Here is a 26,941-nt window from a genome sequence, read left to right as displayed (position 1 = left end):
TGTACTGATACAGGAGAAGCCAAAAATGTTTGCCAAGGGAACTGAGATCACCCATGCTGTTGTTATCAAGAAACTGAATGAGATCCTACAGGCACGAGGCAAGAAGGGAACTGATCGGTAAGATTCGTGGGCCTGGGCAGTGGGATTGCAGGGTGGCAGAGGGTGGAGGTTGGGGGAAGGGATTGTTGGGAGGGTCTGTGTGTGGCTGTAGTAGAGGGAATTGTATGCTTGGGGCATCCCCGTCCATTATCTGCTGTTTACTCTTCTTGTGACTTAAAACCAATCACTTAACGTTTTGGGTCTGTTTTCCCATCTATGCAATGCGATAATGTTCTCCTCTTTTTTTTTTTTTTTTGTTTGAGATGGAGTCTCGTTGTTGCCCAGGCTGGAGTGCACTGGCACGATCTCGGCTCACTGCAACCTTTTTGCCTTCTGGGTTTAACTGATTCTCCTGCCTCAGCCTCCTGAGTAGCTGGGATTACAGGAACCCGCCACCATCCCTGGCTGATTTTGTACTTTTAGTTGAGATGGGGTTTCACCATGTCTCGAACTCCTGACTTCAAGTGATCCGCCTGCCTCAGCCTCCCAAAGTGCTGGGATTACAGGCATGAGCTACCACACGTGGCTTTTTTTTTTTAAGATTAAAAAAGTAAGAGTGTTTACCTTCTTTAGTTATTAGGTAACAGAGGATGGTGGTAGGTGTGAAGCATTTCACAGCATTCCAGGATGGTTGGGATTATTGTTGCTTCTGTTTGGAATTTATAAAGGAGAAGCAGGGATATGAGTGATGAGGAGGGCGTGTTATCTGAAGAGGGCATGCTGGGAGAGACTTTGTGATTTGTCTCCAAAGCCTCACCCAGCTCTCTGGCCCTCTAGTGCTGCCCAGATTGAGCTGCTGCAACTGCTGGTTCAGATTGCAGCGGAAAACAACCTGGGAGAGGGCGTCATTGTCAAGATCAAGTTCAATATCATCGCCTCTCTCTATGACTACAACCCCAACCTGGCAACCTACATGAAGGTGAGAGCAGTGAAGAGGCTCATCTCAGGGCATCGCTGGTGGGTTGGGGGAAGAAGGTACCTAGCATCTTAAGACTCAGGGGCTATGGAGGCAGTCTTGGTGGTGGAAGGCCCCATGATTCCTGCTGAAGGGGGAGGCATCCGCTTACTCTACCTTCACACCTCTGACTCTGATGTGGCCTGAAATCTTGGCAGCCAGAGATGTGGGGGAAGTGCCTGGACTGCATCAATGAGCTGATGGATATCCTGTTTGCAAATCCCAACATTTTTGTTGGAGAGAATATTCTGGAAGAGAGTGAGAACCTGCACAACGCTGACCAGGTAAAGGGAGGAGTTGGCAGGATAACTGGAGGTGTGTATTTTATGCTTTGGGAAGGCTCAGTGGGACCCGAGGGTTGAGGTTTGAGACTGAGATCTGGGCTAATTTGTTGACTCCTCCTTCGCCTTCCTTTTCAGCCACTGCGTGTCCGTGGCTGCATCCTAACTCTGGTGGAACGAATGGATGAAGAATTTACCAAAATAATGCAAAATACTGACCCTCACTCCCAAGGTGAGCCTGAGCAAGCGTGGGCTTTGCTGAGAGGAAAATTGTGGGGAATATTACTAGGTTTAGAGCTTTGTGAGGATTATACTAAGTCAGAGTGCTTGAAAAGCCAGCCTTTCAACTTACCTAGCATTCACACGGAAGGGCCTGATGAGATGCTGGCTCCCAGTCCCATCGTTTCTGATTCCATAGGTCTGAGTGGGGCCTGAGAACCTGCACCTCTAGCCTGCTCCCAGGTTGCTGGTCTCAGGGCTATACTTTGAGAACCTTTGGGGTAAGGCATCTATTCACTTCTCTTGTTTAGCTTGGATGAGAGGCATTGGGGTGTGAAAGTGCAGCATAGTTTACTCAGTAAAAGTGTGAATGTGCCCATCAAGTCAAGGGTGTAGTGATTAACAAGGCAGCCAAAAGCTTACCTTTGGTGCTGGATGGAGAAAGGCAGTTTGAAAAATAATAGTAGTAAGATATGGCCGGGCGTGGTGGCTCACGTCTGTAATTCCAGCTCTTTGGGAGGCCGAAGCAGGCGGATCCCAAGGTCAGGAGATCGAGACCATCCTGGCTAACACGGTGAAACCCCATCTCTACTAAAAATACACACACACACACACACACAAAATTAGGCGTGGTGCTGGGCGCCTATAGTCCCAGCTACTCGGGAGGCTGAGGCAGGAGAATGGCATGAACCCAGGAGGCGGAACTTGCAGTGAGCCGAGATCACACCCCTGCACTCCAGCCTGGGCGACAGAGCAAGACTCCATCTCAAAAAAAAAAAAAAAAAATAGTATGATATTAAGATAATTCTGGGCCAGGTGCAGTGGCTCACGCCTGTAATCCTAGCACTTTGGGAGGCCGAGGTGGGTGAATCACGTGAGGTCAGGAGTTTGAGACCAGCCTGGCCAACGTGGCAAAACCCTGGCTCTACTCAAATACAAAAATTAGCCAGGCATGGTGGCAGGTGCCTGTAAATCCCAGCTATGTGGGAGGCTGAGGCAGGAGAATCCCTTGAGCCCAGCGGGCCAGAGGTTGCAATGAGCTGAGATCACACCACTGCACTCCAGCCTGGGCGAAAGAGTGAAACTCCATCTCAAAAAATAATAATAATAATCCTAGATGATATAAAGTTCAGAGTTAAACTAGGGCCCTGTGGTAAGAAGTGGCTGGAGGGGTGGCTGCTGTAGCTAACAGCTGGAGAAAGCACCCTTAAGTAGGGACCACCTGAGGTGAGATCCAATGAGGAGGAGTTAGGGGAAGAATCAGCTGAAGACAGCGCCTGACAGGAGGAGCAGAGAGCGAGCTTGATGTTCCAGGAGTAAAAAGGCCAGTGGGACTCCAGCACAGGAAGCCAGAGGGAGAATCGTGGGAGACCAGGCAAGGGCCAGGCCTGGCAGACCCTTATTGGCAGAGGTTGGCAGTTGGGATTTTTTTCCTAAGCTGTGGGACTGGAAGGTTCTGGGTCCTGGGAGTGGGAGATGGCCTTTCTGGGGCACACTGACTAGACTTTTCTGACGGGTGCAGAAGAGGGACGGGTTGATTGGAATGAGTGGGGACAGATGGGAAAGCCTGGCTGCCCAGCTGAGACAAGGGTGGGTGCTCTCCCTGCCAGAGTACGTGGAGCACTTGAAGGATGAGGCCCAGGTGTGTGCCATCATTGAGCGTGTGCAGCGCTACCTGGAGGAGAAGGGCACTACCGAGGAGGTCTGCCGCATCTACCTGCTGCGCATCCTGCACACCTACTACAAGTTTGATTACAAGGCCCATCAGCGGCAGCTGACCCCGCCTGAGGGCTCCTCAAAGGTGAGCACGTGGCAGTCATGGCAGAGGGGAATGGGTGTGTCCACCTGTCCTCCACTTCTGTCAGGACTTGACAGCAAATCTGTTACTCTCTAGACTTCCGCAGGTGGAGCAGGGAGGGAAACTGAGGTATTAGAATGAGACTGGATAGAGTCTCATCTTTAGTTGCTAGAGCCTGTGCCTTTTAAAGCTGGATCTCCTTTGCAAATAACCTCCCTTCCTCCCCAGTCTGAGCAAGACCAGGCAGAAAATGAGGGCGAGGACTCGGCTGTGTTGATGGAGAGACTGTGCAAGTACATCTACGCCAAGGACCGCACAGACCGGATCCGCACATGCGCCATCCTCTGCCACATCTACCACCATGCTCTGCACTCCCGCTGGTACCAGGCCCGCGACCTCATGCTCATGAGCCACTTGCAGGACAACATTCAGCATGCAGACCCGCCAGTGCAGGTAGGATGGGGAGGCCTTGGAGGTGAAGGAGTTGCCAGGCCCCTGGCCTCTTGGCAAACTGGCTTAACCAGAACAGCCACCTGTCTGGCCGGTGCAAATTTAAGTAGACACTTGGTCTTTCCCAGTTGCCAGCATCCTGCAGTCCTCCTGCATGTAAACACATAATTTCGTGTCAAAAAAAAAATTATCCAGGCTTGGTAGTGCTTGAGCCCAAGAGGCAGAGGTTCCAGTGAGCCGAGGTTGTGCCACTGCACTCCAGCCTGGGTAATGGAGCAAGACTGTTCAAAAAAAAAAAAAAAGCTGTGTCTGGAAGTGTAGATCACGTAAAAGTATATTTGAGGCAACTAGGAAATGTTTATGTGTAGAGCACCTGGTGAACCTGTCTGGGGGTAATGCTGGTTTTTAAACAGCCCTCCTGTTTGTGTTTTTATTCTATGGTATGAACATATCACTGTGTCTGTTTTCCTCTTGGCGGACACCCAGTTTATTTCCAGTTTTTGGCTCTAATGTATGAAGCTGCTGTGAACATTCTTGTAAGAAACTCAAAAGTGGTTATACCATTTTACACTCCTGCTAGTGTTTGGGAGTTCCTTGTCAACTTTTGGTGGTGTTGGTCTTTTTTTGAGAGGGAGTCTCGCTCTGTCGCCAAGGCTGGAGTGCAGTGGTGCAATCTTGGCTCACTGCAACTGCCACCTCCCAGGATCAAGCGATTCTACCTCAGCCTCCCGAGTAGCTGGGATTACAGGTGCCCGCCACCACTTCCGACTAATTTTTGTAATTTAGTAGAGACAGGGTTTAACCATGTTGGCCAGGCTGGTCTCAAACTCCTGACCTCAAGTGATCTGCCTGCCTCAGCCTCCCAAAGTGCTGAGATTACAGGAGTGAGCCATCATGCCGGCGGTGGTATTGGTCTTTTAAACTTTTTTTTGTTTTTGTTTTTTGAGGCAGGGTCTTGCACTGTCACCTAGACTGAGTGTAGTGGCATGATCATGGCCCGCAGTAGCCTCAAATTCCCAGGTTCAAGTGATTCTCCCACCTCAGCCTCCATAGTAGCTGGGACTACAGGCATGTGCCGCCACAGCTGGGACTACAGGCATGTGCCGCCACAGCTGGGACTACAGGCATGTGCCACCATGCCTGGCTAGTTTTTTATTTTTTGTAGAGACAGGGTCTCACTATGTTGCCCAGGCTGGTCTCAAACATCTTTTAGGGGTGTGTGTGTGTGTGTGTGTGTGTGTGTGTCTTTTAGGGGGTGTGTGTGTATCTTTTAGGGGGTGTGTGTGTGTGTATCTTTTAGGGGGTGTGTGTGTGTGTATCTTTTAGGGTGTGTGTGTGTGTGTGTATCTTTTAGGGTGTGTGTGTGTGTATCTTTTAGGGTGTGTGTGTGTGTGTGTGTGTGTGTGTGTGTTTTGAGACAGAGTCTCGCTCTGTTGCCCAGGCTGGAGTGCAGTGGTGCAATCTTGGCTCACTACAACCTCCATCTCCCAGGTTCAAGCCATTCTCCTCCCTCACCATCCCATGTAGCTGGGATTATAGGCACGTGCCACCACACCAGGCTAATTTTTGTATATTTAATAGAGACAAGATTTCACTATGTTGGCCAGGCTGGTCTTGAACCTCAGGTGACCCACCCACCTCAGTCTCCCAAAGTGCTGGGATTACAGGCGTGAGCCACCGCAACCGGCCACTCAAAGGTCTTTCAAATTTTAGTTGGCTGTCTAATGGTATCTCATTGTGGTGTTAGTTTGCATTTCCCTGGTGACTATTGATATTGGCTACTTTTTTACTTTTTTATGTTTATTGGCCATTTATCTTTCATGAAATAATAAATATCTAGTCAGTTCTTGCCCATTTAAAACAATTGGATTGTTCACTTTATTGAGTTGTAGGAGTGCCTTATCTATCCTGGATAGCTAGTCCTGTGTCAGAATTTTTTTTTTTTTTTTTTTTTTGGAGACGGAGTCTCGCTCTGTCGGCAGGCTGGAGTGCAGTGGCGCGATCTTGACGACTCACTACAACCTCTGCTTCCCAGGTTCAGGCAATTCTCCTGCCTCAGCCTCCCGAGTAGCTGGGACTACAGGCGCCCACCACCATGCCCAGCTAATTTTTTTTATTTTTTAGTATCCGTGTTGGCCAGGATGGTCTCGATCTCTTGACCTCATGATCCGCCCGCCTCACCCTCCCAAAGTGCAGGGATTACAGTCATGAGCCACTGCGCCCGGCCCAGTTTTTTCTTTTATAGTAATTATTTTCTGGATCCTGTCTGAAAAACCTTTGCCTAACTGAAATTCATGAAGACTTTTTAAATTTCTCTCTTTTTTTTTTTGTAAGTTGCTATGGGTGTTAGCTTTTACATTTAGTCTTATAGTTGGTCTTGGTTTGATTTTTGCATCTGGTGAGGTTGGGATCAGGGTTTCTTTTTCCTCCATATGGATACCTAGTTGTTCTAGCATCATTTGTAGAAAAGACTTCCTTTCCCCTATTGTATTGCTTTGGTGTCTTTGTGGAAAACAATATGAAAAACCACATTACCTATAAGAGTAGGTGTTTTTCAGGTCATTCCCTCTGTCCCATTCATTTACCTTTTTGTCTGTCCTTATGCAAGTCCCATACTATCTTCATTGCTGTGCAACATAGCAAAACCCTGTCTCTACAAAAAATACAGAAACTAGTCAGGTATAGTGGTGCACGCCTGTAGTCCCACCTATGCAGGAGGCTGAGGTAGGAGGATTGCTTGAGCTCAGGAGGTCGAGGCTGCAGGAGCCACGATCACGCCACTGCACTCTAGCCTGGGCAACAGAGCAAGACTGTCTCAAAAAGAAAAGAAATACCCGGTTACTTCTCTTTCATTCTATTCATATAATGAATAACTATGAGTTCATTATTGTGTGTTTTTTGTTTTTTGAAAAAGGGTGTCACTCTGTCACCCAAGCTGGAGTGCAGTGGCGCGATCTCGGCTCACTGCAATCTCTGCCTCCCAGGCTCAAGCAATTCTCCTGCCTCAGCCTCTCGAGTAGCTGGGATTACAGGTGCACATCACCACTACCCGGCTAACTTTTGTATTTTTAGTAGAGACGGGGTTTCACCATGTTGGGCAGGCTGCTCTTGAACTCCTGACCCCACGATCCACCCACCTCGGCCTCCCAAAGTGCTGGGATTACAGGCATGAGCCACCACGCCCAGCCGAGTTCATTACATTTTTATACCAACCTTTTATTCCTGAAGTATATCCAGTTTGGTCATGTATATTGTCTCTTTTATATTATATATTGCTGGATTCTGTCGCTAACATTTTTAAGGCTTTTTGCATGTAAGCTTATGACTGGTATTGATCTCCACATTTTTGTTGTTATGACTACACTTAGCCTTTTCCCCCAAGATTTGTACCACTTACCGTCTCCTCTGTCTTAATTAGTGCCAAGTCCCTCTTCCCAGTTGCTTAGACCAGAAACCTTGGAGTCATTCTTGATTCGAACTTTTCCCTCATATACTGTATCTGATTCCCCAGCCATTCCTGTTCAGTCCATTATGAGAACACTTCTGTCACTTCTGCTTGTACCCTCTGCTCTAAGCCACCATCATCTGCCTTTGTGTCCCTTCAGTCCCTTTGTTCTGTTCATAATACAGATTAACCCTGTTCAGTTATGTCAGATCATATTACCTGTTTGCTCAAAACCTTCCCATGGTTTCTTGTCTTAAAACTCATAACAAGGCCAGGCACGGTGGCTCACACTTGTAATCCCAGCACTTCGGGAGGCCGAGGCGGGTGGATCACGAGGTCAAGAGATCGAGACCATCCTGGCTAACACGGTGAAACCCTGTCTCTACTAAAAATACAAAAAATTAGCCGGGCGTGGTGGCGGGCGCCTGTAGTCCCAGCTACTCGGAGAGGCTGAGGCAGGAGAATGGCGTGATCCCGGGAGGCGGAGCTTGCAATGAGCCAAGATCACACCGCTGCACTCCAGCCTGGGTGACAGAGTGAGACTCCGTCTCCAAAAAAAACTCATAAATGGCTGGTGCTCGCCCATCCCCCAGCTTGTGGTGGCATCTTTTCCCAGCCCTAGCTGTGTCGCGCCCCTTGTTTCTTGAATATGCCTGGCCCGGTTCTTCCACAGGATCACTGCGTTTATTTTTCCTTTTTATAGGATATTCTTTCCCCAGATGCCTGCATGACTTGCTCTCTCTTTAGGTCTTTATTCAAACATTCTTTCCCAATGAGGCCTTCTGTAGTTATATGAACATTTGAGCCTCCACCACTGCGCAGACTGCCTTCCTGGCTCTGTCCTCTGCTTTATTTTTCTTCTCAGCATGAGTCACCATCCTCGTAGTGCAGCTCTCTTGCCCACCACACCCCACCCCTAGACATAAGCTCCATGCAGACTGGGGACTTGTCTATTTTGCTCTCCCTCCCCAGCCTAGTGCTCAGCACATAGTAGGCACTTGAAGTAGATTTGTTTAGTTTTGTTTTTGTTTTTTATCTTTAGCGATGGGGTATCTCCATGTTGCTCAGGCCCATCTTGAACCGCTGGGCTCAAGTGATCCTCCCACCTTAGCCTCCCAAAGTGCTGGGATTACAGGTGTGAGCCACTGCACCCGGCTTAGTTATGGAATAAATGAAGACTTGTCTTGAAGCTGTCATCTCTGAGTGCATTATGACCCTTTGCCCCCAGATCCTTTACAACCGCACCATGGTGCAGCTGGGCATCTGTGCCTTCCGCCAAGGCCTGACCAAGGATGCACACAACGCCCTGCTGGACATCCAGTCGAGTGGCCGAGCCAAGGAGCTTCTGGGCCAGGGCCTGCTGCTGCGCAGCCTGCAGGAGCGCAACCAGGAGCAGGAGAAGGTGGAGCGGCGCCGTCAGGTCCCCTTCCACCTGCACATCAACCTGGAGCTGCTGGAGTGTGTCTACCTGGTGTCTGCCATGCTCCTGGAGATCCCCTACATGGCCGCCCATGAGAGCGATGCCCGCCGACGCATGATCAGCAAGCAGTTCCACCACCAGCTGCGCGTGGGCGAGCGACAGCCCCTGCTGGGTGAGTGTGGAGCTCCAGGGTTCAGCAGGCTGCCTCGCTCCCTGATTACACATAAGGATTAAGAGAAGTGAAGGGAGTAACTCTCCCACCACTCGACTCCATCTGATTTAATGACACCTCCTCTGCCTGGCACTGTGCTAAGTGTTTTACAAATAATTATTTAATCTGCATTAGTAATAACCCTATGCCGGTAGGTACTAGTAATACCCTTTTTCCCAGTGGAGAAACTGAGGCACAGAGAAGTTAAGTGACTTGCCCGAGTTTAATGCAGCTCATGTGTACCTCTGATCTTTCTTTCCCTTTTCTTCCCTTCATGTACATTATATTCCAGCCAAACCAACTATCATAGAGCCTTATCGTTCAAGAGGCTAACGTTGATTCCTTTGGTCCCTTTTGAAAGACAGATCCTGCAGGGTTGCAGTGAGTGATGACTCACTGGAAAGGAATTGAGCTGCGCCCTTCCTGTGACATTGGCCCACAGGAGGGCTTGACGAGTGAGCTGAGCCCAGTGTCCACAGCCACATCCCCCTACAGATTTGTCCTCTCCTGGTCATGTATATGTTTGGGCTAAAGGGCAAGTTCCCTTAGGCACATTTTGTTTGGCTTATGTAGTGAGATTTACTTTGTGGGGAAATTTCCCATGAAAATCGGAATTTTCATGTCTTAGAATATTGGCAATCTGTCGCTCCTGGCCCTGCCTTCCTGCAGAGCTAGCCTTGGCTGGAGCTGAAGTAGCAGAGATGGGAAAGGGCTGTCTGCTTCTCCACAGTCCCTGCCTCTCAATTTCTCCCTACAGTGGTTCCAAAAGCCAGTTTCCATCAGCCCTGCACTGTTGTTCGGCCTATAGAGAAATATTCTTTGAGCCCCTAAACTTGCCTTTTTCTTTCTTTTTTTTTCCTTTTTTTTTTTTTTTTTTTTGAGACGGAGCCTCACTGTTGCCCAGACTGGAGTGCAGTGGCGCAGTCTCAGCTCACTGCAACCTCCACCTCCTGGGTCCAAGTGATTCTGCTGCCTCAGCCTCTCGAGTAGCTGAGACTACAGGCCCCCGCCACCATGTCCAGCTAATTTTTTGTATTTTTAGTAGAGATGGGGTTTCTTCATGTTGGCCAGGCTGGTCTCGAATTCCTGACCTCAGGTGGCCCACCCACCTCGGCTTCCCAAAGTGCTGGGATTACAGGTGTGAGCCACCGCACCCAGACCAACCTTGCCTTTTGCAAGTGTTAATATGGTTAAAATGGAGGTTCATTCAGGAGGGCTGTGTGCCTCTCCTTACACTCTTACACTTAGCCCTGCTCCTATGGTTCCATTTGGACCTGATCCCCGTTCGCATTGAGCTTGCCGTTCTTGCTGTGGAGTCTGCGTGTTTGTGTTTCACTGTCTGCCACCCATTTCTAGCCATAGAACGTTTGCACTTTGTCTACCCTGAATTCCAGTTACTATGGCGTAGCATGTCTTACCTTCCTGGCTTGTCTTAGGATTGTATTTGGGGGCCTGAGTTCATAATTAATATATAAACTTGTGATTTTAGAGATAATTTTGACCGGGGCTAAGTTTTTTAAGGAAAAGAAGTGAGCTGCTTGGAAGAATAAGCTGGCAACAGTGTAATTGATGCATGGGAATGGCACCATTCATGAAGGTGATGTGAGTGAGGAAGGGTTGGTAAATTCCACTCCAGTTGAGCTGGAAGAGGTGGTTTTGTTTTGTTTTTTGAGACAGAGTCTCGTTCTATAGCCCAGGCTGGAGTGCAGTGGCAAGATCTCAGCTCACTGCAAATTCTGCCTCCCGGGTTCAAGCAATTTTCCTGCCTCAGCCTCCCGAGTAGTTGGGATTACAGGCATGTGCCACTATGCCTGGCTAATTTTTGTATTTTTAGTAGAGACGAGGTTTTGCCATGCTGGCCAGGCTGGTCTCCAACTCCTGACCTCAGATGATCCGCCTCCCAAAGTGCTGGGATTATTACAGGTGTGAGCCACCACGCCTGGCTGGAAGAGGTGTTTTTAGGTCAAGGAAGCTGACGAGAATCTGATGAAAGCCATGGGCCTTTTTCCTAGGAAGAATGTACATGAGGACATGTGCACAATTTGTCAACATTTTTGAGGGTTTCGGCAGTCCCCTGAAGTGCATCTATGGACTGATTGAGTTCAAACATTTGTGCAGATGGAGTGGCTTGGGCGACTACGTGGCTGTTTGGTGGAGAGGCGGGGAGAGTCTCTAGTATGGTTTGCTCCTCCAGCCTCTGTTCCTCCTTAAAGAGTGCTAATGGAACTTGTCCCAAGTTCCCTAGGCCCTGCCTCATTCCCACCCTTTCAGGTCCCCCTGAGTCCATGCGGGAACATGTGGTCGCTGCCTCCAAGGCCATGAAGATGGGTGACTGGAAGACCTGTCACAGTTTTATCATCAATGAGAAGATGAATGGGAAAGTGTGGGACCTTTTCCCCGAGGCTGACAAAGTCCGCACCATGCTGGTTAGGTGAGCAGACAGAGAGGCCATGATGGGTCGGGGAAGAAGAGACTGGTTGGTCCCCTTCCCTGAGGCCCTGTTGTGTCTTCTGTCCCCTCTTCCCACAGGAAGATCCAGGAAGAGTCACTGAGGACCTACCTCTTCACCTACAGCAGTGTCTATGACTCCATCAGGTAGGCGGGGCCCTGGGGACACAGAAGGGCCCCAGCCTTGTGGGCAAGTGTCCTGACTGCCCCTGCCCTCTGCCTTCTTTCTTCCCAGCATGGAGACACTGTCAGACATGTTTGAGCTGGATCTGCCCACTGTGCACTCCATCATCAGCAAAATGATCATTAATGAGGAGCTGATGGTAGGGGCCGGGGTGGGAAGCGGGCAGGTGGAGCCATGGAGGGATTGGAGCAGCCGGGCATGATCTGTGTCGTGTCCCCTCCTCTGCTTTGGCGCCTGTCAGGCCTCCTTGGACCAGCCAACACAGACAGTGGTGATGCACCGCACTGAGCCCACTGCCCAGCAGAACCTGGCTCTGCAGCTGGCCGAGAAGCTGGGCAGCCTGGTGGAGAACAACGAACGGGTGTTTGACCACAAGCAGGGCACCTATGGGGGCTACTTCCGAGGTGAGTACTTCGGCTCCTCTCCTTGCCCAGCTCCTGGTGCCCTCACCGCCTCTCACCTGGCATTCCCTGCCCTTCCTTCCCATCTCTCTCCTACAGACCAGAAGGACGGCTACCGCAAAAATGAGGGCTACATGCGCCGCAGTGGCTACCGCCAGCAGCAGTCTCAGACAGCCTACTGAGCTCTCCACTCTGTTTCCCGCCTAGGCCATCCAACCTTGAAGTCCTAAACCACATCTCAGTCACTAAAGGTCTGTTTAAAGTTGTTCTGGTTGATTGCTTGTTGCCACAAAGGTGTGTTGAGCCCATTCATTTGCTGATTATATTTCTGAGCTGCTACCACATGACAGACACAAGGCTCAGATGAAGAGGTGAATTGAACACGTTCCTGACCTCAAAGAGCCTGCTGCTTTTTGACATTTAACAGAAAATTATAGTAACATAAGTTATAATGGGTGTTTTAAAAGGCCAGTCGCAGTGGCTCACGCCTGTAATCCCAGCACTTTAGGAGGCCCAGGTGGGCAGATCACAAGGTTGGGAGTTTCAGACCAGCCTGGCCAACATAGTGAAACCCCCTCTCTACTAAAAATACAAAAATTAGCCGGGCATGGAGGCACATGCCTGTAGTCCCAGCCGCTTGGGAGGCTGAGGCAGGAGAATCGCTTGAACCCATGAGGTGGAGGTTGCAGTGAGCCAAGATCACACCACTGCTCTCCAGCCTGGGCAACAAAGCGAGACGCCGTCTCAAAAAGAAAGTCACAGATGTATTGAGGATGTGACGGGGGGTGGAACGTCAGGAAGACATAGTGGACACAGTAGTGACTGTTGGACCCTGAGGGTTCACCAGGCAGGGAGAAGGGAGAGCTGGTCTAGACCAGCGTGGATGCACTGTTACCTGTTCATAACAAGACAGGTGCCATCAGTAAGAGGGTGCATTGAGAGACTGGGCCTTTGCTCTGATATCTAAGCATGTGGTTGTTTTCTGATCATTTAAGTTTATTGTGTTTTTTGTTTGCTTGTTTTTTGTTTGTTTGTTTTTGAGACAGAGTCTCACTCTGTCGCCCAGGCTGGAGTGCAGTGGCGCGATCTCAGCTCACTGCAAGCTCCGCCTCCCGGGTTCACACCGTTCTCCTGCCTCAGCCTCCCAAGTAGCTGGGACTACAGGCGCCCAACACCACGCCTGGCTAAATTTTTGTATTTTTTTTTTTTTTTTAGTAGAGACGGGGTTTTGCCATGTTAGCCAGGATGGTCTCCATCTCCTGACCTCGTGATCTACCCACCTCCACCTCCCAAAGTGCTGGGATTACAGGCGTGAGCCACCGCGCCCGGCCTTATTGTGTTTTACATAAGTATGGGTCCACAGCAGATTGGATTTTTTTTTTTAAGACATGGGATCTTGCTGTGTTGCCCAGGCTGGTCTTGAACTCCTGGACTCAAGCAATCCTCCCACCTCAGCCTTCTAAGTAACTGGGACTACAGGTATGCATCACCATGCCTGGTCTAGATTGGAAATTTTTTAAAAATGATCCTTTACCACATTTGAGAAGCACTGATGTAGGCAGAGGGAAAAAGTGCAAGCTCAAAGGGTTGGAGAAGTGAGATAGTGGCATGATTAGTGTAACGCACGTGTGGAGCATGTGCAGGAGATGCACTGGAGACTTATCCGGGCCGTCTCTTAAAACTTTCAATGCTCTGGGTTTTTATAAACAAATTCACAGCTGGGGCTGGGCGCAGTGGCTCACACCTGAAATCCGAGCACTGTGGGAGGCCGAGGCGGGACGATCACTTGAGGCCAGTAGCAGGGCACAAAAAAAAATTTTTTTTTTTTTAAGTATTTATTGATCATTCTTGGGTGTTTATCGGAGAGGGGGATTTGGCAGGGTCATAGGACAATAGTGGAGGGAAGGTCAGCAGATAAACGTGAACAAGGGTCTCTGGTTTTCCTAGGTAGAGGGCCCTGCGGCCTTCCGCAGTGTTTGTATCCCTGGGTACTTGAGATTAGGGAGTGGTGATGACTGTTAACGAGCACGCTGCCTTCAAGCATCTGTTTAACAAAGCACATCTTGCACCGCCCTTAATCCATTTAACCCTGAGTGGACACAGCATATGTTTCAGAGAGCACGGGGTTGGGGGTAAGGTTATAGATTAACAGCATCCCAAGGCAGAAGAATTTTTCTTAGTACAGAACAAAATGGAGTCTCCTATGTCTACTTCTTTCTACACACGCACAGTAACAATCTGATCTCTCTCTCTTTTCCCCACATTTCCCCCTTTTCTATTTGACAAAACCGCCATCGTCATCATGGCCCATTCCCAATGAGCTGTTGGGTACACCTCCCTGACGGGGTGGCGGCCGGGCAGAGGGGCTCCTCACCTCCCAGATGGGGCGGCCGGGCAGAGGTGCCCACCTCCCGGACAGGGTGGCGGCTGGGTGGGGGGCTGCCCCCCACCTCCCTCCCAGACGGGGCGGCTGGCCAGGCGGAGGCTGCCCCCACCTCTCTCCCGGACGGGGCGGCTGACCCCCCCACCTCCCTCTCGGACGGGGCGGCTGGCCTGGAGGGGGCTGACCCCCACCTCCCTCCCGGACGGGGTGGCTGCCGGGCGGAGGGGCTCCTCACTTCTCAGACGGGGCGGTCGCCAGGCAGATGGTCTCCTCACTTCTCAGACGGGGCGGCCGGGCAGAGACGCTCCTCACCTCCGAGACGGGGTCGCGGCCGGGCAGAGGCACTCCCCACATCTCAGACGATGGGTGGCCTGGCAGAGACGCTCCTCACCTCCCAGATGGGATGGCGGCCGGGCAGAGACGCTCCTCACTTTCCAGACTGGGCAGCCGGGCAGAGGGGCTCCTCACATTCCAGACGATGGGCGGCCAGGCAGAGACGCTCCTCACTTCCCATACGGGGTGGCGGCCGGGCAGAGGCTGCAATCTCGGCACTTTGGGAGGCCAAGGCAGGCGGTTGGGAGGTGGAGGTTGTAGCGAGCCAAGATCACGGCACTACACTCCAGCCTGGGCACCATTGAGCACTGAGTGAACGAGACTCCGTCTGCAATCCCAGCACCTCGGGAGGCCGAGGCTGGCGGATCACTAGCGGTTAGGAGGTGGAGACCGGCCCGGCCAACACAGCGAAACCCCGTCTCCACCAAAAAAATACGAAAACCAGTCAGGCGTGGCGGCGCGTGCCTGCAATCGCAGGCACTCAGCAGGCTGAGGCAGGAGAATGAGGCAGGGAGGTTGCAGTGAGCCGAGATGGCAGCAGTACAGTCCAGCTTCGGCTCAGCATCAGAGGGAGACTGTGGAAAGAGAGGGAGAGGGAGACTGTGGGGAGGGGGAGGGAGAGGGAGAGCCTGTTTCTAATAAATATACAAAATCAGCAAGGCATGGTGGCGCATGCCTGTAATCCCAGCTACTTGGGAGGGTGAAGCAGGAGAATCGCTTGAACCCAGGAGGCAGAGGTTGCAGTGAGCTGAGATCGTGCTATTGCACTCCAGCCTGGGCAACAAGAGTGAAACTCCATCTCAAAAAAAAAAAAAAAAAAGAGACACGAAAATAAAACGGCATTTAGAGTTGAAAGCTTCGCCTTCCTCTCTGGATGGTGAGTCCTCACTCTCCCAGCAGCCCACGCCTCTGCCTCAAACCTCCATGGCTCCCAAGAGTCTGGATAAAGCTAAGGAGTCTCAACGCACCCCAAGTCCTGGGGGTAGTCAGCCCCTCTCACCCCTCCCTCATCCTCTCACACAAGAGTTGTTTACTGTCCCTCCAGTTATGCCTGGTCACGCAGACACTCTGCTGCTCAAATGCCCTCACCCCATCCTCAGCCTGCTCCCAGGCCACCTCCCTCCAGAATCCACCCTGCCTGCCAGGTGGCCATAGGGACCCTCGCCATACTGTCTGCTTGTGGCAGTGCCCTCCGGCCTGGGGGGTCTTCCAGAGCAGATCTCTGGCCTAGCGCAGTGGCTCATACCTGTAATCTCAGCACTTTCAGAGGCCAAGGCAGGTGGATCACCTGAGGTCAGGAGTTCGAGACCAGCCTTGCTAACATGGTGAAACCCCGTCTCTACTAAAAATACAAAAATTAGCCAGGTGTGGTGGTGCACGCCTGTAGTCCCAGCTACTCAGGAGGCTGAGGCAGGAGAATCTCTTGGACCTGGGAGGTGGAGGTTGCAGTGAGCTGCAATGGTGCCACTGCACTCCAGCCTGGGCAACAGTGAGACTCTGTCTTTAAAAAAAAAAAAAAAATCTCTGATATAAGCTCCCCTGGCACACAGTGAGCTTCCAGAAATGGTCCCTCGACCTCTAAATCCACCAAGACCCAGGGAACACGCCCACTCTGAGCACCCTGACAATGTCCCAGTCCCAACACAGTACCCTGAAGCTGTCCCCAAAGTTTCCCCTGCCACACTCCCTGACCACTCTCTGGTATCTCAGAGCCCTAGCAACAGCCCTATAGAGGGAGGGTTCTAGGCATGGGGCAGGCATGAGCACTGTGCTTATAACCAAGCAAAACACTCCCTCTGTGCCAACATAGGTGGGGCAGGTCACGCTGGGGTCTGTTTGCCCTGTCTGCCCACTGCAGCCTCCTCGGGGAGGGCCAGGGTTGTCTGTGCATCCTGTGAGCCCCAGGGTCTATGTGCACATATGTGTGTCTGTGCTGCTCTGTGTGTGTGTGTGTGTGTGTGTGTGTGTGTGTACACGGCGCATCTGAATTGTCCTGAGTGCTGTCTCCGGTATCCTTGAGCTGTGTGTGCATGTGTCCCCCTAGCGGTATCTCAGTATTTTTGCCTGTGGGAGCTGCACACCGTGAGCTGCACACCTGAGGGCCAGGTGAGTCTGGGGCTGGTCCTGTGCCTGCGCATCTGTGTGCTGGCGGTGTCTGCATAGTATTCTGTGGCTACATGTATCTGTGCACTCCAGAAATGGGCAGTCACCCAGGAGACCTCTCTACAGTGACCCCAAATGATGGATAGTGAGATAGGGACAGTATGATCGATATTTTTTTTTTGGTCACAGGGGTTTGTTGTACAGGGGCACAATATATTCTTCTCCCACCCCCAAGCCGGGCCCTTTCTGCCCCTGCTCCTCCCACCCTCTGGTGTCTCACATCTCAGGGACAGGTGGAATGAAGGATAAGTTCGCGGACCCCAGATCAGGACAAGCGGGAAGCTTCCGGGCTGCTGGAGAGGGTCACAGCCGGTTAGGGGAGGGAGCCAGGAGAGGACTCTGTGGCCCCGGGGAAGGGCTGGGCTAGTTCTGGGTCCCTGGGAGGAGTGAGTGGGGGGCCCTGCAGAGGGCTGGGACCCAGAGTGTGGGTGAGCATTAGAAGAGCGAGCTGGGGGCTCTAGGGCAACTAGGAACTTGAAGAGGGATGGGAGGCAGGGCTGCTGGGTCCCTAGGAAGGGCTGGAGGAATCCCGGAACGCCTGAGTTCCGGGAAAGCCCCTTCCTCACTTACCCTCGCCAGACCCGAGGCCAGGTCCAAGCAGCAGCAGCAGCAGCAGCAGCTATGGGAGCCGCAGGAGCAGCATGATTGGCAGGCGCACAGGTAGCGGCCTCATCGGAGGGTGGCAGAGGTGGGACGGTGCTGCTGGGCCGTCGGAGGCAGCAAGCCCAGTGGACACACACCCTGGCTGCCACGCCTCGGCCCGGCCCTCAACCTCACCTTCCCTGGGGGCCCAGGCGGAACCAGCTAGGGGTGGGCACCTGGGGCGGCGCAAAGGCATCCTGATCTCTGCATCTTGGTCACTGAAGGGGCTCGAGAGGCCACGGGGCGCTGGGGACAGGACTGGGAGTCAGGCCCAGGAAAGTCTCCTCGGAATAAGGGAGGAAAAGGCGGTCTTTTGATGTTATTATTCCCCCAGCCCCTCCCCTGCTCACCTGGGCGCCCAAAGGGGACAGAAGAGTTGGAGGAGGGGTAGTCCTGAATTTACTTTAGCATTTTATTTCATTTGGCTGGGCGCGAGGTGGCTCACGCCTGTAATCCCAGCACTTTGGAAGGCCGAGGCTGGCGGATCACCTGATGTCAGGAGTTCAAAACCAGCCTGGCCAACATGGCGAAGCCGTCTCTACTAAAAACACAAAAATTAGCAGGGCGTGGTGGTGCGGACCTACAATCCCAGCTACTTGGGAGGCTGAGGCACAGGAATCGCTTGAACACGGAAGGTGGAGGTTGCAGTGAACCAAGATCACTCCACTGCACTCCAGCCTGGGTGAGAGCCAGACTCCGTCTCTTTCTCTCCCTCCCTCTCTCTGTCAGTCTAGAGAGAGTTGATTGTCCCCAGTCAGTCTTGAGAGAGAGAGAGAGAGAGAGAGAGAGAGAGAAGGTGGGGGGGGGACGGAGGCTGGGTACAGGGCTCACGCCTGTAATCCCAGCACTTTGGGACACTGAGGCGGGTGGATCACCTGAGGTCAGGAGTTTGAGACCAGCCTGGCCAACATGATGAAACCCTGTCTCTACTAAAAATACAAAAAATTCCCTGGGTATGGTGTTGGGCGCCTATAAACCCAACTACTCAGGAGGCTGAGGCAGGAGAATCACTTGAACCTAGGAGGCAGAAATTGCAGTGAGCCAAGATCGCACCACTGCACTCCAGCCTGGGCAACAAGAGTAAAACCCTGTCACACACACACAGACACACATACACACACACACACACACACACACACACACACACAAAATTAACCAGGCATGGTGGCATGTGCCTGTAGTCTCAGCGGCTCAGGAGGCTGAGGTACAAGAATCGCTTGAATTTGGGAGGTGAAGGTTGCAGTGATCCAAGATTGCACTATTCCACTCCAGCTGGAGCGAGAAGACCAAGACTCCATATCAAAAAAAAAAAAAAAAGTCTCTGTCTCAAAAAAAAAAAACAAAAAACAATGAAACAATAAAAACCAGAAGTCTTGATCTGTGATCTTGGGAAAAGCTGTTCACATCAAGGATGCCATCTTCTTCCAGCGAAAAACTTCCCTCTTGTGAGATTATGAACCCAAAGTTCAAGGTCCTGAAGTTTTGCTGTAGTGTGGATGGCAAGGACATTCTTTCTCTGATGTTCTCAGAAGATCCAATCTTCAGGTTCTAGATTGTGAAGGAATTGATTGTCCCCAGTCAGTGAGCCATAAAAAGCTTTCAGTATCTGGTGAAAATACACCGTACCATAGATCTACTGTTATAATGTCAGCCCTCTTGCATGGGAAAGCAACCAGAAAACATGCATTGAAATGACAATTGACAATTGAAATGTTCAAATTGCCCATGAGGTAGCCAAATGCACCTGAAGCTTTGATTGTCTTCCCAGGAACATGGATTTGACAAACGAAACATTGGTTATGAACTATTTTAGCAATTTATAAGTCAGCATAGAAATACATATTTAATTTGGATCATTTTATCTTTTCCATGATGAGTCATGGGATGCAGAGCCTTTTATTTTTTCTTTTTAGACAGAGTTTCATTCTTGTTGCCCAGGTTGGAGTGCAATGGTGCTATCTCGGCTTACCGCAACCTCTGCCTCCTGGGTTCAAGCGACTCTTCTGCCTCAGCCTCCCGAGTAGCTGGGATTACAGGCATGAGCCACCACGCCTGGCTAATTTTTTGTATTTTTAGTACAGATGGGGTTTCACCATGGTCTCGATCTCCTGACCTCGTGATCCACCCACCTTGGCCTCCCAAACTGCTGGGGTTACAGGCTTGAGCCACTGTGCCCGGCTTAATTTTTGTACTTTTAGTAGAGACACGGTTTCACCATGTTGGCCAGGATGCTCTCCATCTCTTGACCTCATGATCTGCCTGCATTGGCCTCCCAAAGTGTTGGGATTACAGGCATGAGCCACCACACCCGGCCCCCCTTTTTTTTGAAATGCAGTTTCGCTCTTGTTGCCCAGGCTGGAGTGCAATGGCGTGATCTCAGCTCACTGCAACCTCCGCCTCCTGGCTTCAAGCAATTCTCCTGCCTCAGCCTCCCAAGTAGCTAGGATTACAGGCATGCCCCACCACACCTGGCTAATTTTGTATTTTTTTTTTTTTTAACTAGAGATAGGGTTCCACCATGTTGGTCAGACTGGTCTTGACCTCTTGACCTCAAGTGATCCACTCACCTCGGCCTCCCAAAATGTTAGGATTACAGGCGTGAGCCACTGCACCCGGCCAGCATTTTCTTAAAGTAAAGAAAGTGAAACCATGGGTTGTTGAAAGAAGGAAGAAAGGTAGAGCGTGAATCTTGGTAGGAAAAAGAAGGAAAGCAAAAGGAAACAAAAACTTCCAGCTGTCTGGCTTGTATTGGCATTTACAATGTTTGCTGGTGTCCCACTTTGATCAGTGAAATGTGGCTGGGAGGAACCTGTGTCACTTTTTGTTTTTTCTTTTTGAGACTCACTCTGTAGCCCAGGCTGGAGTGCAGTGGCGCAATCTTGGCTCACTGCAAGCTCCGCCTCCTGGATTCTCACCATTCTCCTGCCTCAGCCTCCTGAGTAGCTGGGACTACAGGCGCCTGCCACAACGCCTGGCTAATTTTTGTGTTTTTAGTAGAGACGGGGTTTCACTGTGTTAGCCAGGATGATCTTGATCTCCTGACCTTGTGATCCGCCCGCCTCGGCCTCCCAAAGTGCTGGGATTACAGGCGTGAGCCACGACGCCCAGCCTGAACCCCTGTCATTTTTTAGCAGAAACTTTCAGAGTCAGTAAGTGGCCAGGCATGTCTCTTTTTTTTGTGCCGCAGGACTCTGGATGTTTCCAATGCAGACTAATCCAAGGCTGCTGTGGATGTGTCCTGTGGGAGAGAAATCGACTTTGTCGATTTCTCTATGGAGAATGGGGGGTGCACCAGGCAGGATGACTCATGCCTGTAATTCCAGCACTTTGGGAGCCCAAGGCTGGTGGATCAGTTCAGGCCAGGAGTTCAAGACCAGCCTGGCTAACACAGTGAAACCCCGTCTCTACTAAAAATACAAAAATTAGCCAGGTGTGGTGGGGCATGCCTGTAATCCCAGCTACTCAGGAGGCTGAGGCAGGAAAATTGCTTGAACCAGGAGGTGGAGGTTGTAGTGAGCCAAGGTCATGCCACTGCCCTCCTGCCTGGGCAACAGAGCGAGATTCTTATCTCCATAAAACGAAACAAAGCAAAACAAAGGGAGAGAGAATGGAGGTTGCCTGTGACTGCATCATAATCTTGTTTATGCTGACTGATGCATTAGAGGTACTAATGGCATGAGAGGAACAATTTCCTGAGACACAGTTTACTGACCATGAATTTCCTCAAAACCCCCGAGAGCAGGCTTCTCAGGAGGAGACTCAGTGTGGAATCCCTTGCCAAGGTAGACCCTGGTTCTGTAGCAGGACGAGCCGCAGACAAATCTCCTCAGACACCAGATTAAAGAAGGAAAAGGTTTATTTGGCCAGGAGCGTCAGCAGATTTGTGTCTTAAGACCTGAGCTCCCTGAAAAAGAAATTTTTGGCCTTTTTAAAGGCTTACAACTTTAAAGGGTCCACGTGAAAGTGTCGTGATAAATCGAGCAAGCATGGGGAAGGTGAGTGGGGGCTACATGCATCAGCTAACAGAACAGAAAGTTTTGCAATGCTTTTTCATACAATGTCTGGAATTTACAGATAACACAAGTAGTTTAGGTCAGGGGTTGATGTCATTATTATTATTATTTTTAACTCCTGTGGCAGGTGGTGGTGCCAAGGTGTCTGGCTACTTATCTTACTTTTGTTTCTAAATTTTTGCTTTCTCTCTTTCCTCCTGTCTTGTGAACTAGGCAAGATGGTGGGAGGAGGGCAGCCGGAGTAGTAGTGGTCTCCTTCCTTAGTTCAGGTTCCAGCTACAAACACTTACCACCTGTGAGACCTTGGGCAGTTCACATCCCCTCTCTGTGGCTCAGTCTGCTCAACTGTAAAATAGGTTAAATCCTGAAAGATCAAAATCCCTCACATCTAAAATCTCAAAAATCACAGTCCCAAAGTGATCGTTCTTGTTGCCCAGGCTGAAGTGCAATGGTGCGATCTCAGCTCACTGCAACCTCCACCTCCCAGGTTCAAGTGCTTCTCCTGCCTCAGCCTCACGAGTAGCTGGGATTACAGGTGTGCACCACCATGCCTGCCTTATTTTTTGTCTTTTTAGTAGAGACAGGCTTTCACCCTGTTGCTCAGGCTGGTCTCGAACTCCTGACCTCAGAAGATCCACCTACTTCAGCTTCCCAAATTGCTGGGATTATAGGCATGAGCCATGGTGCCCAGCCCCTTATTTTATTTATTTTTTTTGAGTTTTGCTCTGTCACCCAGGCTGGATTGTAGTGGCACGATCTCAGCTCACTGAAACCTTCGCCTCCTGGGTTCAAGCAGTTCTCTGTCTCGGCCTCCCGAATAGCTGGAATTACAGGCGTCCGCCACTACGCTGGCTAATTTTTGCATTTTTAGTAGAGACGGGGTTTCATCATCTTGGCCAGGCTGGTCTTGAACTCCTGACCTCGTAATCCACCCGCCTAGGCCTCTCAAAGTGCTGTGATTACAGGCATGAGCCATTGTGTCTGACCCCTTACGTTTTTTAAAAACAACTTTATTGAAATAGAATTCACGTAGCATACAACTTCCCCATTTAAGGCATACAATTCAATGGCTTTTAGTATATTCACAAATCCTTTCTTTTTGTGTATATGTACCACATTTTCTTTGTCCATTCATCTGTTGATGGATACTTAGGTTGATTTTGTATTTTGGCTGTTTTGAATAGTGCTGCAATAAACATAGGAGTGCAGATGTGTCTTTGAGATACTGAGTTTCTTTCTTGTGGACTTATACCCAGCAGTGTGATTGCCGAATTATACGGTAGTTCTATTTTTAGCTTATTGAGGACCCTCCATGCAGTTTTCCATAGTGGATAAGCTATTTTACATTCCCACCGGCCAGGCGTGGTGGCTCACGCTGGTAATCCCAGCTCTTTGGGAGGCTGAGGCGGGAGAATAACGAGGTCAAGATATCAAAAACATCCTGGCCAAAATGGTGAAACCCCATCTCTACTAAAAACACAAAAAACAGCTGGGCGTGGTGGCAAACGCCTGTAGTCCCAGCTACTCGGGAGGCTGAGGCAGGAGAATGCTGGAACCCGGGAGGCGGAGGTTGCAGTGAGCCGAGATCCGCGCCGTTGCACTACTCCAGCCTGGGCGACAGAGAGAGAGACTCTGTCTCAAAACAAACAAACAAACAAAAAACATTCCCACCAAGAGTGTTTGAGTGCTCCTGTTTCTCTGCGTCCTTGTCAGCATTTGTTGTTTTCTGACTTTTTGATAGTCGCCATTTTAGTTGAGGTTAGATGAAATTTTACTGGGTTTTGATGTGCACTTCTGTGATGATTAGTGATGTTAAGTTTGCATATACCCGTTGGCCACTTGTATGTCTTCTGTTGGAAAATAGCCATTGAGATCTTTTGCCTTTTTTTTTTTTTTTGCCAATGCTGTCGTTTATTGCGCGGAGTGGGGGCGTGGGGGTTAGTGGGGCGTGGGGGTCGTGATGGGGGCGCTGTTGCCTCGGTTCGTCAGTACATTAATCACGGCGGCGGGACTCCAGCCTTTGCAGCCTCGCCCACGCGCCCTGCGCAGCCAGGACGGCCCGCCCCTCAGCGCAGGTGCTGGAGGGAGCCGGGGCACTGCTCCGGGAGGTCACCGCGGGACGCGCATGGACGGCGGCTGGGCAGGTTATTGCGTGAGCGCGGTGGGAGCAGCGGGAAGCCGGAGGGCCAAGTATTGCACTTAGAATAACAATCCTCATCAGACGGCGGGCTACCTAGAGGGCAGGGGGCGGGCAGGGCTCCACAGCCGGCTCCTCTCCACCACTGGGTCGCCCTGTCCCTATCTTACAGCTGGGGAAACTGAGGCACCGAGGTGAAGGGAGCCCCCTCGCACGCGAGGCCGCCGCCGGGGGCAGGGGCGATGGGGGTGGGCACAGGGCGATGAGGGGGGATGGCTGGGGGCTCGGAGGGGACTGCTCCCCGGCCAGTGTAGTCAGTCCGACTACGGCTACCTACGTCTCGTCTATAGCTTCTTGAGGGGCTGGCAGCCGGGGCAGCGCAATGACAGGGCTTTGGTCTGGATGACGCCCCGCCCCGGGCCAGCCTGGGCCCCGCAGGGCGGTTGGTGAGGGTCACAAGTTGGACCAGAAGCGCGAGCGCGGAGAGTCCTGTGGGTCCAAGCCGCGGGCAGCACCAGGCGAGGCCGCGGGCGGCACCGGGCGAGGCCGAGTCCATGCGGTCCGGGCTGGGCGTCGCGCTCGGGGCAGCGGGCCTGGGCCCCAGGCGAGGCATGGACCTGCTGGCCCGGCCCGCCGTGGCTGTTGTCCATTTTTTAATGGGATTATTTGGGATTTTTGTTTTTGAGTTCTTATATGTTCTGGGTATTAATCTTTTGATGGATGAATAGTTTGCAAAAATTTTCTCCCATTCTGTGGGTTGTCTCTTCACTTTGTTTTTTTATTTATTTTAGACGGAGTCTCACTCTGTGGCCCAGGTTGGAGTGCAGTGGCACAATCTCGGCTCACTGCAACCTTCGCTTCCCGGGTTCAAGCAGTTCTCCTGCCTCAGCCTCCCTAGTAGCTGGGGATTACAGGCACCCACCACCATCCCCAGCTAATTATTTGTATTTTAGTAGAGACAGGGTTTCACTATGTTGGCCAGGCTGGTCTAGAACTCCTGACTTCAAGTGATCTGCCCGCCTTGGCCTCCCAAAGTGCTGGGATTACAGGCATGAGCTACCGTGCCTGGTCTACTTTGTTTATTTTTAATTTTCATTAAACAAATTTTTTTTCTGTGCAGAAGCTTTTTAGCTTGATGTAATTCTATTTATCAATTTTTGCTTTGGTTGTCTGTGTTTTTGAAGTCTTACTCAAGAAATCTTTGCCTAGACAAGTGTTATAAAGCATTTCCCCAATGTTTTCTACTAATATTTTCGTGGTTTCTTTTCTTTTCTTTTCTTTTCTTTTTTTCTTTTGAGATGGAGTCTCACTCTGTCACCCAGGCTGGAGTGCAGTGGCGCAATCCCAGCTCACTGCAACCTCCACCCCTTGGGTTCAAGCAATTCTTCCGCCTCCCTCCCTAGTAGCTGGGATTACAAGTGTGCGCTACCACGCCTGGCTAATTTTTGTATTTTTAGTAGAGACGGGGTTTCGCCATGTTGGCCAGGCTGGTCTTGAACGCCTGAGCTCGGGCAATCCTCCCGCCTCGGCCTGGGCTGGGATTACAGGTGTGAGCCACAGTGCCCAGCCTGTAGTTTCTTACATATAAGTTTTTAATTAATTTTGATTTGATTTTTATATGTGGTGAAGCACAGGGGTCTAGTTTTATTCTTCACACATAGATATATCTCATTTTCCCAGCACCACTTATTGAAGACACCATCTGTTTCCCCATGGTATGTTTTTGGTGCCTCGGTGCAGAATGAGCTGGCTGTAAATGCCTGGATTTATTTCTGGGTTCTCTGTTGTGTTCCACTGGGCCATGAAATCCTTCCTTTCCAATATTATAAAGTCACCATTTTCCCGTTTCCCTCCTGTCACCCTTGCTGTGTTTGGGCCAAGCAGGGCAGGCAGGACCCAGAACTTGATGTGGCCAGGTGAGGCCAGAGCCTCTCTATGCTGCTCAAGAAATCTGCGCTGAGGTCCTTGGTCTGCAGGGAGAACCAAATCCCCATCGATGACCCCACAAAACACTGTTAGGTAAACCACAGTGTGAAACAGCTTGAGAAATAGAATCTGTGTCATATCCAACATTTACTCACACTCATGATTGCGAGACTGGGATACCTAAGCAGGAGGAACCAGAAGAGCACCCTCTTCCCCTGCATGTCCAGGTCCCCTTTAGGTCACCTAGGGCATGTGGCTGGAAGCAGGGGCTTCTGGGATAGGGGCAGGCTATGGTCGGGGGCAGTGGGGGTGGTGGGCCCTGGGCAGTAGGGGTGGTGGTGTTAGTGAAAGGTCTGAGGCAGGGCAGACATCAGGAGGAATGGCATTCCAGCAGGATTCAGAGACAGGCCAGTAGGTCGGCAGACACAGGAGCAGGTGGCCTGGGACTCAGAGGAGCAGCTGGAGTTGGAGGAGAAGGGCCCTGCTTTCCTCCAGTCTTCTTCTGTTTGGGTGCTGCATTAGCACCCCACTGCACCCCCAACCCCTGTCCCTCCCCTTCCCTCACTCCCTGAGTCTTAGAACCCATTCCTTCATCCCCAGCATGCACCTTCTTCTTCTTTTTTTTTTTTTTTTTTTGAAACAGAATCTCATTCTTGTTGCCCAGGCTGCAATGGAGTGGCATGATCTCAGCTCACTGCAACTCCCACCTCCCAGGTTCAAGCAATTCTCCCTGCCTCAGCCTCCCAAGTAGCTGGGATTACGGGTGCACACCACCACTCCTGGCTAATTTTTGTATTTTTAGTAGAGATGGGGTTTCGCCATGTTGGCCAGGCTGGTCTCGAACTCCTGACCTCAGGTGATCTGCCCGCCTCGGCCTCCCAAGGTGCTGGGATTACAGGCGTGAGCCACAGTACCCAGCCGCAGCATGCACCTTCTTAAGGACAGTTCCTTTCTGGATCCTTCCTAAGGTTCTGATTTCTAATCCTTCCTAACCCAGCTCACTGCCCCCCACCACCACCCTCCATCCCCCCATTCTGCCTCAGTTTCTCCTTTCCTGATTCCCACAATTTCCAGCAATCAGTCTTGGCCTCAGATTCCTGTCCTTCAGGTTCCAGTGTTCCTCGGGTCCTCTCTCTCCCGTGATCCTCTCTGATTAGGGGTGGGAGGGTGTGAGTTGGAATTAAACGCAGCCTTTATTGGAGTCCTAGGGCTGGATTCTGCATTGTGCTCCGTTGTGTCATTGCACCTTCTCATTTCCGCTCTTTCTGCCTTGCTTCATCCTCTTCATACTCTAAGCTCAGCCAGCGCATGTTGACCCCACCGGTGGAGCGCCGCTCCTTCCCACCTGCTGCTTCTCCATCTCCATCTCCACCTCTCCATCTTCTGCTCCTGGCCATTCCTGGCACGGGGACCCGAGCTCTGAGCTCTTGCCT

At 51.1% G+C, this 26,941-nt stretch overlaps 1 protein-coding gene across 3 annotated transcripts in view; it reads left to right on the top strand.

Annotated features, from left to right (window-relative positions):
* The window catches only part of LOC454016 (eukaryotic translation initiation factor 3 subunit C), a 51,255-nt gene that overhangs the window by 12,067 nt on the left and 12,247 nt on the right, over positions 1-26,941 (top strand). For 2 of the 3 annotated variants that reach the window (XR_008539696.1, XR_008539695.2), the window contains exons 10-21: positions 14-117; positions 877-1,018; positions 1,213-1,338; positions 1,474-1,567; positions 3,165-3,355; positions 3,581-3,805; positions 8,476-8,839; positions 11,150-11,309; positions 11,408-11,473; positions 11,562-11,649; positions 11,752-11,914; positions 12,011-12,162. Coding sequence is in view for 1 of the 3 variants with exons in the window: in NM_001302417.1 (NP_001289346.1) it covers positions 14-117; positions 877-1,018; positions 1,213-1,338; positions 1,474-1,567; positions 3,165-3,355; positions 3,581-3,805; positions 8,476-8,839; positions 11,150-11,309; positions 11,408-11,473; positions 11,562-11,649; positions 11,752-11,914; positions 12,011-12,093 (1,806 nt within the window). In the remaining 2 variants the exon portion in view is untranslated. 3 annotated transcript variants of the gene reach the window in all.

The sequence above is a fragment of the Pan troglodytes genome, chromosome 18, assembly GCF_028858775.2.
Source record: "Pan troglodytes isolate AG18354 chromosome 18, NHGRI_mPanTro3-v2.0_pri, whole genome shotgun sequence".
Taxonomy (NCBI): domain Eukaryota; kingdom Metazoa; phylum Chordata; class Mammalia; order Primates; family Hominidae; genus Pan; species Pan troglodytes.
This window is presented reverse-complemented; position numbering and strand designations above follow the sequence as displayed.